The sequence below is a fragment of the Rhinoraja longicauda genome, unplaced genomic scaffold (genome assembly GCF_053455715.1).
Source record: "Rhinoraja longicauda isolate Sanriku21f unplaced genomic scaffold, sRhiLon1.1 Scf000096, whole genome shotgun sequence".
In the NCBI taxonomy this organism is placed as follows: domain Eukaryota; kingdom Metazoa; phylum Chordata; class Chondrichthyes; order Rajiformes; family Arhynchobatidae; genus Rhinoraja; species Rhinoraja longicauda.
Genome location: NW_027601314.1, coordinates 91,726 through 105,013, shown reverse-complemented (window position 1 = coordinate 105,013; position 13,288 = coordinate 91,726). Strand labels below are relative to the sequence as shown.

Below are 13,288 nucleotides of genomic sequence, written 5' to 3'. Positions count from 1 at the left end.
TATACGGAGGCAGTTGTCTTATCTGGAAAATTGGCTTACTGGAAGGAAACAGAGGGTGATGGTGGAAGTTAGGGTTAGGCCTGTGACTAATGACTGACTACTGATTCAGGTTTCATGCCAAGACCATTTCTGTTAGTCATCTGTATCAATGATTTGGATGAGAACTTACAAAGCATGACTAGTAATTTTGCAGATGACACTGAAGTAAGTGGGTGGTAGCGAAGATTGTTGTGAAAAATGCAACAGATCATGATCGGTTGGACAGGTGAGCTGAGGAATGGTTGATGAAATTTAATAAAGAGAAATGTGAGGTGTTGCATTTTGGGATGTGTAACCAGGGCAGGACCCTACACAGTGAATGTTGCAGCTTTGGGGAGTGTTGTGGAGCAAAAGGATCTTGGAGTGCTGGTACATAGTTCCTTGAAAGTAGCGTCACAGGTGGTCACAAGGGTTTTTGGCACATTGGCCTTCATCAGTCAGAGTACTGAGTATAGAGGTTGGGAGGTCATGCTACAATTGTACAGGACACTGAGGCCACATTTAGAGTTGTGTTCAGTTTTGGTCACCCTGTTATAGGGAAGATGTTGTTATGCTGGAAAGGGTGCAGAGAAGATTTACGATGGTGTTGCCAGGACTCGGGCGGCCTGAACGATAGGGAGAGGTTTAACAGGCTAGGGCTTTGTTATTTGGAACGCTGTAGGATGAGGGTCTGGGAGGTGTGTAAGATCATGAGAGGATTAGATAGGGTAAATGCACAGTCTTTTACTTGGAGTAGGGGAATCAAGACAAGGCAAGGCAAGTTTATTTATATAGCACAATTCAGCAACAAAGCAATTCAATGTGCTTTACATAAAACATTAAAGAGCAGTTAAATGCAATTAAAAACAGTCATTAAAGAGAATAGAAAATAAAAACAAGTTAAAATGGAATAAGACAGGTATAAAATACAAATTTAAAAGATACAGTGCAGTGTAAGAAATGAATAAATATTTGATTTAATAAAAGGCAGCGTCAAACAGAATAGTCTTTAGCCTCGATTTAAAAGAACTGAGAGTTGCAGCGGACTGCATTTTTCTGGGAGTTTGTCTCGTATATGTGGTGCATAAAAACCAAACGTTGCTTCTCCATGTTTAGTTCTGACTCTGGAGACAGAAAGCTGACCTGTCCCAGTTGACCTGAGAGGTATTGATGGTTCATAATATAGCAGCAGATCAGAAATGTATTTTGACCCTAAACCATTCAGTGCTTTATAAACCAACAGTATGCCCCCCCCCTAAAACCTGCGTACGTTAGGCACAAACGTGACGCAACTCACTGACTAGGTGTTGAGGGTAGAGAGTGACTTCCCAGACTCCATGGTCATTGTTTTGGGGGACTTTAACAAGGCCAACCTCAGTCGTGAGCTCCAAAAGTACAGACTTCATGTTACCTGCCCCACCAGAGGGGAGAGGACACCTGATCACTGCTACTTTTCAATCAAGCACGCATATTGCTCTGTTCCTCGGGCAATTCTGGGTCTCTCCGATCATTGTTTAGTTCACCTTATTCTTACCTACAGGCAGAAACTAAAATCTGCTAAACCTGTGGTCAAAACAACAAAAAGGGGGTCAAGCGAGGGCATTGAAAAACTAAGTCCTGCTTTGACTGCACTGATTGGAATGTGTTCAGGGAAGCAACCACAAGCCTCGGAGTACATAGACACTGTGACATCAAATGTCAGCTTTTGCGAGGACAGTTGCATTCCCACGAAGACCCGGATCTGGTTCACAGCAGAACTCAGACAGCTCTGTCAGTCAAAAGATGAGGCCTACAGGAGCGGGGATACAGACCTACAGGCAGGCCAAGTACAAGCTGAGAAGAGGAATCAGAGCTGCCAAGGAAAGGTACTCTGAGAAGCTGAGGAAGAAGTTCTCAGCTAATGACCCTTCTTCAGTTTGGAAGGGCTAGCAAGAAATCAGCTACAAGAGGAAAACCTCCGCGCTCCTTGGACAATCATCAGCTGACCAACGACCTGAATGAGTTTTACTGCAGGTTCGAGAAACAGAAACATAATCCTGGGATCCTCCCCCCCCCCCCCCTCCAATCATCACTTCACATGTACTCGCAGCCTGACCGTTCTGAAAAGACTGGATCCTTCCCCACCCATTCCTCCCCAAGCAGCAATTCACACCTACTCACAGACATACTCCAGTTTGCAAAGACCAATTTGCACATACAGCCTGACTCCAGACTGGGCCCCCGTCCTCTGCCCAACGTCAGTCTGGCCACTTCTTCATCTCCAACAATAGAAATTGCGGAGGTGGAGAGGCTATTCAGGAAACAGAAAAGCCGGAAATCTCCAGGACCGGACAATGTTTCGCCCTCTACCCTCAAGCTCTGTGCTGAAAAATCTAGCACCGATCTACACAGACATTTTCAACCAGTCCCTGCAAACCTGCACTGTCCCTGCCTGCCTCAAGGTCTCCACTATTGTCCCTGTACCCAAAAAGACAAGGATCACTGGTCTTAATGACTACAGGCCTGTCGCACTGACCTCTGTAGCCATGAAGACCTTTGAAAGACTTGTGCTGGCCCAGCTGAAAAACATCACAAACCCCCTGCTGAACCCTCTGCAGTTTCCATACAGGGCCAATAGATCGGTGGATGACGCAGTTAACCTAGGCCTGCACCTAGACCGCAAGGGGACCTATGCCAGGATTCTGTTTGTGGACTTTAGCTCTGCATTTAACACCATTGTGCCAGAGCTACTACACTCCAAACTATCCCAGTTGACTGTTGCCTGAACCCCTCTGTCAGTGGATCATCAACTTCCTGACAGACAGGAAGCAGCATGTGAGGCTGGGAAAGCACATCTCAGACCTGCAGTCCCTCAGCATAGGAGCACCGTAAGGCTGTGTACTCTCCCCTCTCCTTTACTCTCTCTACACCAACGACTGCACCTCCACAGACTCCTCTGTCAAGCTCCTCAAGTTTGCGGATGACACAGCCCTGATTGGACTGATCCAGGATGGGGAGGAATCTGCCGACAGACGGGAAGTGACACAGCTGGCGTCCTGGTGCCATCGCAACAACCTGGAGCTCAATGGTCTTAAGACAGTGGAACTAATTGTAGATTTTCGAAGAGCTCCCCCTCCCCTCCCCCCACTCACCATCAACAACACCACAGTCACATCTGTTGAGTCATTTAAGTTCCTTGAAACCATCATCTCCAGGGACCTTAAATGGGGGGCCACCATCGACTCCACAGTCAAAAAGCCCCAACAGAGGATGTACTTCCTGCGGCAACTGAGGAAACACAATCTGCCACAGGCAATGATGGTCCAATTCTATACTGCTATCATTGAGTCCGTCCTCACCTTCTCCATCATGGTCTGGTTTGGCTCAGCCACCAAGCACGACATCCGGAGGCTGCAACGGATCGTTCACACAGCTGAGTATGTTGCTGGCTGCAACGTTCCCCTCATTGACGAACTGTACACTGAGGGCCAGGAAGCGAGCGGGCAAGATCATCTCTGACCCGCCTCTCACCCTGGCCATAAAATCTTTGAAGCACGTCCCTCTGGAAGGCGACTCCGGACTGTCAAAGCAGCCACAGCCAGACATAAAAACAGCTTTTTTTCCAAGAGTAGTGGTTCTACTCAATAACTAAAGTCTGTGGTCTCTTTTTTTGCTCTGGTTTATTTTCACCCACATGTTTAGACTGTAATTTTGTATCCTTATTGTTTTGATGTGTTATGCTTTATTCTTAATTGTTAACTGTGTGTTTGTGTTGTCATTTGTGAGCGGAGCACCAAGGCACATTCCTTGTATATGCACATACTTGGCCAATAAACTTATTCATTCATTCAACAGTAGTATTTTGAAATCAATTATTTGACAGACTGGAAGCCAGTGTCAAGAACTGGAGTGATGTGATCCACTTTCTTGGACTTAGTGAGGACTCGAGCAGCAGCGTTCTGAATCAGTTGCAGCTGTCTAATTGATTTTTTTAGGGAGATCTGAAAAGACAGCATTACAATAGTCAAATCTACTGAAGATAAATGCATGAACAAGTTTTTTCCAAATCCTGCTGAGCCATAAGTCCTTTAACCCTTGATATATTCTTAAGGTGATAGTCGGCTGACTTTGTAATTGACTCAATGTGGCTGTTGAAATTCAGGTCTGAGTCCATGACGACACCAAGATTTCTGGCTTTGTCCGTGGTTTTTAATATTGCCGATTGAAGCTGAGCGCTGACTTTTAATCGTTCCTCTTTGGCTCCAAAAACATGACCTCAGTTTTGGTTTCGTTTTGGCATATCCAATTGTTGATTTGTTCACTGACTCAGTGTTTGTAATGGACCACACTCCCCTGGTGATATTGTTATGTAACTTTGTGTGTTGTCGTTCATTATGGTAACTAATTTTGTTGTTTTCCATAATCCGAGTCAGTGGAAGTATGTAGATGTTAAACAGAAGTGGCCCCAGAATGGAGCCCTGGGGAACTCCGCATTGTCATATTTGTCCGCTCTGATGTGTAATTACCTGTATACACAAAATAGTCCCTGTTCTTTAAGTAGGTTTCAAACCAGTTTAGTACTGTGCCAGAAAGGCCAACCCAGTTTTCCAATCGGTCTAGTAATATGGTGCGGTCGACCTTGTCAAATGCAGCACTGAGATCCAGTAATACTAAGACTGAAATCTTGCCACTGTGCATTTAAGTGGATGTCATTGGAGACCTTAACAAGTGCAGTCTCAGTGCGGTGGTGTGGACGAAAACCTGACTGGAAGACATCAAGCTGTTGAATAATAGCTTTTTCAATAATTTTACAAACGGGAAATAAAAATCAAGAACCAGAGGACATGGGTTTAAGGTGAGGAGGGAAAGATTTAATAGGAACATGAGAGGCAACTTTTTTTGTACAAAGATGATTATTATATGGAATGAGCTGCCAGCGGTGGTGGTTAAGGCAGGTACTATCACAATGTTTAAGAAACTTTTGGACAGGTACATGGATAGGAAAGGTTTGGAGGGATATAGTAGGTGGAAATAGTTGTTGGTGGGCAAGATGGTCAGCATGGGTCAGTTGGGCTGCTTCCACGCTATATGACTCTGTAACTATTAAATACTGTCAGCCACTCTGCATCCTTCAGTTTTTCAGGGTATTTCTGGTACTCGCCACTCTGGGTGAAAAAGATCCTCCACAGATACACTACAAATCTCTTGCCCCTTATGCTAACCATATGTCGTGTGATTTTATCTATCCCTGATATGGGGGAAATGCCTTGCATTCTACCTTAGTTACACCTCTGATGATTTTGTATTACTCAATCATATTCCCCCTGAATCTCCTCAAGGGAAAACTGATCCAGTCTCTCCATTTTCTCCTTGTACCTGAAATGTTCCATCCCAGACACCATGCTGGTGAATCTCCTCACATAACCCCACCGATGAGCACCAGACCTTAATCACTAACACCATCACTGAGTTCACCAATTCCGGAGCTCTGCCCTCTAATGCCTCCAACCTTATCGTTCCCCAGCCCCGCATGGCCTGATTTTACCTTCTCCCTAAAATCCACAACAGAATTGTCCTGGAGACCCATTGTTTCTGCCTGTTCATGTCCCACCAAATTAATCTCCACCTGCCTCGAGCTCCATCCTATCCCCCCTGGTCAAATCCCTCCCCACCTATGTCCAAGACACCTCACATGCTCTCCGTCTCCTCAATAACTTCCGGTTTCCAGGCCCCCACTCCTTCATCTTTACCATGGATGTCCAGTCACTCTACACTTCTATCCACCACAAGGATGGTCTTGAAGCTCTCCGTTTCTTTCTCGACCGTAGAACCAGCCAATCCCCATCTACTAACAGTTCTCCACCTAGCAGAGCTGGTTTTTATCCTCAACAACTTCTCCTTCGACTCCTCCCACTACCTCCATGCCCGAGGCGTAGCTATGGGCACTCGCATGGGCCCTAGCTAAGCCTGCCTCTTTGTCGGGTACGTCGAACAATCCCTGTTCCAGACATACACTGGCCCCATCCCAGAACTCTACGTCCGCTACATTGACGACTGCATTGGTGCTACCTCTTGTACCCATGCAGAACTCACTGACTTCATACATTTCACCACCAATTTCCATCCTGCTCTTAAATATACTTGGACCATCTCCGACATCTCCCTCCCGTTTCTGAATCTCACCATCTCCATCACAGGAGACAGACTAGTGACCGACATCTACTACAAACCTACTGACTCCCACAGCTATCTGGATTACACTTCTTCCCACCCTGTCTCCTGCAAAAGGTCTATCCCCTACTCCCAATTCCTCCGTCTATGCTTCATCTGAGCCCAGGATGAGGTGTTTCACACTAGGGCATCAGAGATGTCCTCATTCTTCAGGAAACGGGGCTTCCCCTCTTCCATTATAGATGAGGCTCTCACTAGGGCCTCCTCTATATCCCGCAGCTCCGCTCTTGCTCCCCCTCCCCCCATTCGTAACAAGGATAGAGTCCCCCTTGTCCTCACCTTCCACCCCATCAGCCAGCGTATCCAACAAATTATCCTCCAACATTTCTGTCACCTCCAACGGGATCCCACGACTGGCCACATCTTCCCATCTCCTCCCCTTTCTGCTCTCCGCAGAGACCGTTCCCTCCGTAACTCCCTGGTCCACTCATCCTTTCCTACCCAAACCACCCCCTCCCCAGGCACTTTCCCCTGCAACCGCAGGAGATAATAGACAATAGGTGCAGGAGTAGGCCATTCAGCCCTTCGAGCCAGCACCGCCATTCAATGCGATCATGGCTGATCACTCTCAATCAGTACCCCGTTCCTGCCTTCTCCCCATACCCCCTCACTCCGCTATCCTTAAGAGCTCTATCCAGCTCTCTCTTGAAAGCATCCAACGAACTGGCCTCCACTGCCTTCTGAGGCAGAGAATTCCACACCTTCACCACTCTGACTGAAAAAGTTCTTCCTCATCTCCGTTCTAAATGGCCTACCCCTTATTCTTAAACTGTGGCCCCTTGTTCTGGACTCCCCCAACATTGGGAACATGTTTCCTGCCTCTAATGTGTCCAATCCCCTAATTATCTTATATGTTTCAATAAGATCCCCCCTCATCCTTCTAAATTCCAGTGTATACAAGCCTAATTGCTCCAGCCTTTCAACATACGACAGTCCCGCCATTCCGGGAATTAACCTAGTGAACCTACGCTGCACGCCCTCAATAGCAAGAATATCCTTCCTCAAATTTGGAGACCAAAACAGCACACAGTACTCCAGGTGCGGTCTCACCAGGGCCCGGTACAACTGTAGAAGGACCTCTTTGCTCCTATACTCAACTCCTCTTGTTATGAAGGCCAACATTCCATTGGCTTTCTTCACTGCCTGCTGTACCTGCATGCTTCCTTTCAGTGACTGATGCACTAGGACACCCAGATCTCGTTGAACATCCCCTCTTCCTAACTTGACACCATTCAGATAATAATCTGCCTTTCTATTCTTACTTCCAAAGTGAATAACCTCACACTTATCTACATTAAACTGCATCTGCCATGTATCCGCCCACTCACACAACCTGTCCAAGTCACCCTGCAGCCTTATTGCATCTTCCTCACAATTCACACTACCCCCCAGCTTAGTATCATCTGCAAATTTGCTAATGGTACTTTTAATCCCTTCATCTAAGTCATTAATGTATATCGTAAATAGCTGGGGTCCCAGCACCGAACCTTGCGGTACCCCACTGGTCACTGCCTGCCATTCCGAAAGGGACCCATTTATCCCCACTCTTTGCTTTCTGTCTGTCAACCAATTTTCTATCCATGTCAGTACCCTACCCCCAATACCATGTGCTCTAATTTTGCCCACTAATCTCCTATGTGGGACCTTGTCGAAGGCTTTCTGAAAGTCGAGGTACACCACATCCACTGACTCTCCCCTGTCAATTTTCCTAGTTACATCCTCAAAAAATTCCAGTAGATTTGTCAAGCATGATTTCCCCTTCGTAAATCCATGCTGACTCGGAATGATCCTGTTACTGCTATCCAAATGCTCAGCAATTTCGTCTTTTATAATTGACTCCAGCATCTTCCCCACCACTGATGTCAGACTAACTGGTCTATAATTACCCGTTTTCTCTCTCCCTCCTTTCTTAAAAAGTGGGATAACATTTGCTATCCTCCAATCCACAGGAACTGATCCTGAATCTATAGAACATTGAAAAATGATCTCCAATGCTTCCACTATTTCTAGAGCCACCTCCTTAAGTACCCTGGGATGCAGACCATCAGGCCCTGGGGATTTATCAGCCTTCAGTCCCATCAGTCTACCCAAAACCATTTCCTGCCTAATGTGGATTTCCTTCAGTTCCTCCATCACCCTAGGTTCTCCGGCCCGTAGAACATTTGGGAGATTGTGTGTATCTTCCTCAGTGAAGACAGATCCAAAGTAACGGTTTAACTCGTCTGCCATTTCTTTGTTCCCCATAATAAATTCCCCTGCTTCTGTCTTCAAGGGACCCACATTTGCCTTGACTATTTTTTCCCTCTTCACGTACCTAAAAAAGCTTTTGCTATCCTCCTTTATATTATTGGCTAGTTTACCCTCGTACCTCATCTTCTCTCCCCGTATTGCCTTTTTAGTTAACTTTAGTTAACTTTAAAAGAGTCCCAATCCTCTGTCTTCCCACTCTTCTTTGCTATGTTATACTTCCTCTCCTTAATTTTTATGCTGTCCTTGACTTCCCTTGTCAGCCACAGGTGTCTCTTACTCCCCTTAGAGTCTTTCCGCCTCTTTGGGATAAATTGATCCTGCAACCTCTGCATTATTCCCAGGAATACCTGCCATTGCTGTTCTACCGTCTTCCCTGCTAGGGCCTCCTTCCAGTCAATTTTGGCCAGCTCCTGCCTCATGCCTCTGTAATCCCCTTTGCTATACTGTAATACTGACACTTCCGATTTTCCCTTCTGCCTTTCCATTTGCAGAGTAAAACTTATCATGTTGTGATCACTGCCTCCTAATGGCTCTTTTACCTCTAGTCCCCTTATCAGATCAGGATCATTACACAACACTAAATCCAGAATTGCCTTCTCCCTGGTAGGCTCCAGTACAAGCTGTTCTAAGAATCCATCTCGAAGGCACTCTACAAACTCTCTTTCCTGGGGTCCATTTCCAACCTGATTTTCCCAGTCTACCTGCATGTTGAAATCTCCCATAACCACCGTAGCATTACATTTGTGACACGCCAATTTTATCTCCTGATTCAACTTGCACCCTATGTCGAGGCTACTGTTTGGGGGCCTATAGATAACTCCCATTAGGGTCTTTTTACCCTTACAATTCCTCATTTCTATCCATACTGATTCAACATCTCCTGATTCTATGTCACCCCTTGCAAGGGAATGAATATCATTCCGTACCAGCAGAGCAACCCCACCCCCTCTGCCCACCTGTCTGTCTTTTCTATATGTTGTGTACCCCTGAATATTCAGTTCCCAGCCCTGGTCCTCTTGTAGCCATGTCTCAGTGATCCCTACAACATCATACTTGCCCATGACTAACTGAGCCTCAAGCTCATCCACTTTATTTTTTATACTACGCGCATTTAAGTACAACACTTTAACTTCTGTATTTACCTCCCCTCTCACATCGGTCACAAATGGCCCTGCCCTTAATCTCTTTTCCCCTCTAGAACTTCTGTTCCCATTCTTCCGAGAGTCTTCTGCAATATCTCCTGTATTCCCTTTAACCTCATCTTCATATTCACAATTTGTTAACCGCTCCCCCGCACTACTTAGTTTAAAGCCACAGGTGTCGCACTAGCAAACCTGCCTGCCAGAATGTTTGTCCCCCTGCTGTTAAGATGTAACCCGTCCCTTTTGTACAAGTCACCCCTAGCCCAGAAGAGATCCCAGTGGTCCAGAAATCTAAATCCCTGCTCTCTGCACCAGCCCCTCAGCCATAAATTCATACCCTCTATCTCTCTGTTCCTGGCCTCACCAGCACGAGGTACCGGTAGCAGTCCAGAGATAACCACCTTCGACGTCCTACTTCTCAGTCTTTTTCCTAACTCTAAACTCCCGCTGTAGCACCTCCTTCCTCTTCCGCCCGACGTCATTCGTGCCCACGTGCACAACGACTTCAGGTTGTTCGCCTTCCCTCACTAGGATTTTCTGAAGCCGGTCCGTGATGTGCTGAACCCTGGCACCAGGGAGGCATCCTCAAGTCCCTCCTGCCACAGAATCTTCTGTCCGTCCCTCGGACGATGGAGTCACCCACCACTACGGCTCTTCCTGACTTCGGTCTCCCCTGTCGAGTATCCTTGCCAACAGGTCCGCCACTCGGACTGGAAACGTCTTCTGCCCCGACAGTTCCCAAGAGGGTATACCTATTTGCAATAGGCACAGCCACTGGGGTCTCCTGTAGTCCACGTCCACTCCCCCCTGAAACAGTCTCCCACCTTCGCTCGACCTGAACCCTTGGCGTGACAGCCTCACAATAGGTCCTGTCGAGGAAACTCTCGCATTCCCGGATGGCCCTGAGGTCATCCAACTGCCTCTCCAACTCCACCACACGTCCATTCAGGAGCTGCACCTCGACACAGTTCTTGCAGGTGTAGCTCCCAGAAGCTCCAGCGACTTCCCTATCTTCCCACATCCTGCAGGAAACACACTGCACCAACTTTTCCGCCATTACTTTGTGTCTATAAACAGTTCAGGCTTAAAACAATCGTAACCTCCTCACCTCAGCCTCCTCGCCGAAGACTCGCAGCCAAAGACTCGCACTTTTCTTACTGGGCACTAAGACTCGCACTTTTCTCACTGGGCACTAAGACTCGCACTTTTCTCACTGGGCACTAAGACTCGCACTTTTCTCACTGGGCACTTTTCTCACTGGGCACTTTTCTCACTGGGCACTTTTCTCACTGGGCACTTTTCTCACTGGGCACTTTTCTCACTGGGCACTTTTCTCACTGGGCACTTTTCTCACTGGGCACTTTTCTCACTGGGCACTTTTCTCACTGGGCACTTTTCTCACTGGGCACTTTTCTCACTGGGCACTTTTCTCACTGGGCACTTTTCTCACTGGGCTGCACCCTTTTGCAAGTCTTGCTTATATCACCAATTAAATTGCCTGATTGTCCAATTTACCAGACTTCTCACTTAAATGATCAACCAATCCACGTATTCACTTCTAACTGACTTATTACACTGTAATTGCCACTCACTTACTTTCAGCCAACGGTGGTCCTCTCTCCAACTTCCCGACCTTTACAGACTGATTAACAGTGCCCTATTGGCGCTCTTTTTAAACTGCCGTTCCTACCACTATTAGCAGGTACTTACTTTCAGCCAACGGTCGTCCTCTCTCCAACTTCCCGACCTTTACAGACTGATTAACAGTGCCCTATTGGTGCTCTTTTTAAACTGCCGTTCCTACCACTATTAGCAGGTACTTACTTTCAGCCAACGGTCGTCCTCTCTCCAACTTCCCGACCTTTACAGACTGATGCAACACCTGTCCCTTTACCGACTCTATCCAAGGACCCAAATAGTCTTTCCAGGTGAGGCAGAGGTTCACCTGCACCTCCTCCAACCTCATTGTATCCGCTGTTCCAGATATCAACTTCTCTACATCAGCGAGACCAAACGCAGGATCGTTTTGCTCAACATCTTTGTTCAGTCTTCCTTAACCAACCTGATCTCCCGGTGGCTGAGCACTTCAACTCCCCCTCCCAGCCTGACCTTTCTGTCATGGGCCTCCTTCACCGTCATGAGGCCCACCACAAATTGGAGGAACAGCACCTCCTATTTTGCTTGGGCAGTTTACAGCTCAGCGGTATGAACATTGACTTCTCTAACTTTAGATAGCTCATCTGTCCCTCTCTTCCCCTCCCCCTTCCCAGTTTTCCCATTGTCTTCCTGTCTCCACTTATATCCTTTATTTGTCCCGCCCCCCCCCCCCCCCCCCCCCCCCGGACATCAGTCTGAAGAAGGGTCTCGACCCGAAACATCACCCATTCCTTCTCTCCAGAGATGCTGCCTGTCCCGCTGAGTTACTCCAGCATTTTGTGATAACATCTTTCCTAAAAGTGTGCTGAATAGAACTGCATATGGATCTCCAGCTGGAGGCATGTGTGGTCAGCAGGTGTGATTGTGGGATCTCAGCTGGACAAGAATGGTTCTGTTCCGATTTAAATTAGGCCAAAATTATTGTCATCACTTTTTTTTTAACTTCTTTATGACCCGGTGTGGGGGCACCGCTGTGAGGGAGGGAGGGGGAAGAACAATGGAGACCCAGCGTGGAGGGAGGGAGGGAGGGGGAAGAACAATGGAGACCCAGCATGGAGGGAGGGAGGAGGAAGAACAATGGAGACCCAGCGTGGAGGGAGGGAGGGAGGGGGAAGAACAATGGAGACCCAGCGTGGAGGGAGGGAGGGAGGGAGGGAGGGAGGGGGAAGAACAATGGAGACCCAGCATGGAGGGAGGGAGGGAGGTAGGGAGGGAGGTGGAAGAACCATGGAGACCCAGCGTGGAGGGAGGGATGGGGAAGAACAATGGAGACCCAGCATGGAGGGAGGGAGGGAGGGGGAAGAACAATGGGGACCCAGCATGGAGGGAGGGAGGGGGAAGAACAATGGAGACCCAGCATGGAGGCACGGGAGGGAGGGAGGGGGAAGAACCATGGAGACCCAGCGTGGAGGGACTGCTGGGAGGGGGAGAACATAGGTGGACCTTGTGAGGGATACTTTAACTTTGTCAACACCCTTTATATGGCGACTTTACAAGCAAAGAATTTTGCTGTGACTTGTCACATGTGACAATGAAATATTCAATCAATCAATCATGACGTAATATTTCTACTCATTTTCGTCTGTGTTCGTTATGCATGCTGCAAATTTACTGCTTACACCATTGCTACCAAATGATGCCTTCATTCAAAAAATGAAAAATATGTAGCAGGACTGAAGTTTGCTGCACATGTGGCTGTTGAGTAAAAGTTCTGGTGTATTTTATCTCTCTGCAGTTTTTCTTCAATAAACCACTGAGGATCCTGAATATTCTTATAATTATAGAAGGACTCGTCATCCTCTATCAGTTGTACTCCTTAATATGTTCTGAAAAGTGGCATCAAACAATATCTCTTGCATTGATTCTCTTCAGCAATTATTATGCCTTCTTTAAACTACTCCGAGACAGAATCGTTCTGGGCAAAGCATATTCATATTCTGCAAATGGAAATTCGGAGAGTAAAGTAAACTAGATATGTTGCCCCTTACCCACAATGTCTATTAAAACGATCA

The 13,288-nt window shown here is 47.1% G+C and overlaps 1 protein-coding gene across 5 annotated transcripts in view; it reads left to right on the top strand.

Moving 5' to 3' along the window:
• The window catches only part of LOC144589987 (transmembrane protein 39B-like), a 56,435-nt gene extending 43,147 nt beyond the window's left edge, over nucleotides 1–13,288 (top strand). For all 5 annotated transcript variants that reach the window (XM_078394907.1, XM_078394905.1, XM_078394904.1 and 2 more), the window contains one exon: nucleotides 13,012–13,288. In XM_078394907.1, coding sequence (XP_078251033.1) covers nucleotides 13,012–13,248 — 237 coding nt within the window. In that variant the 3' untranslated portion in view covers nucleotides 13,249–13,288. The remainder of the gene's footprint in view (nucleotides 1–13,011) is intronic.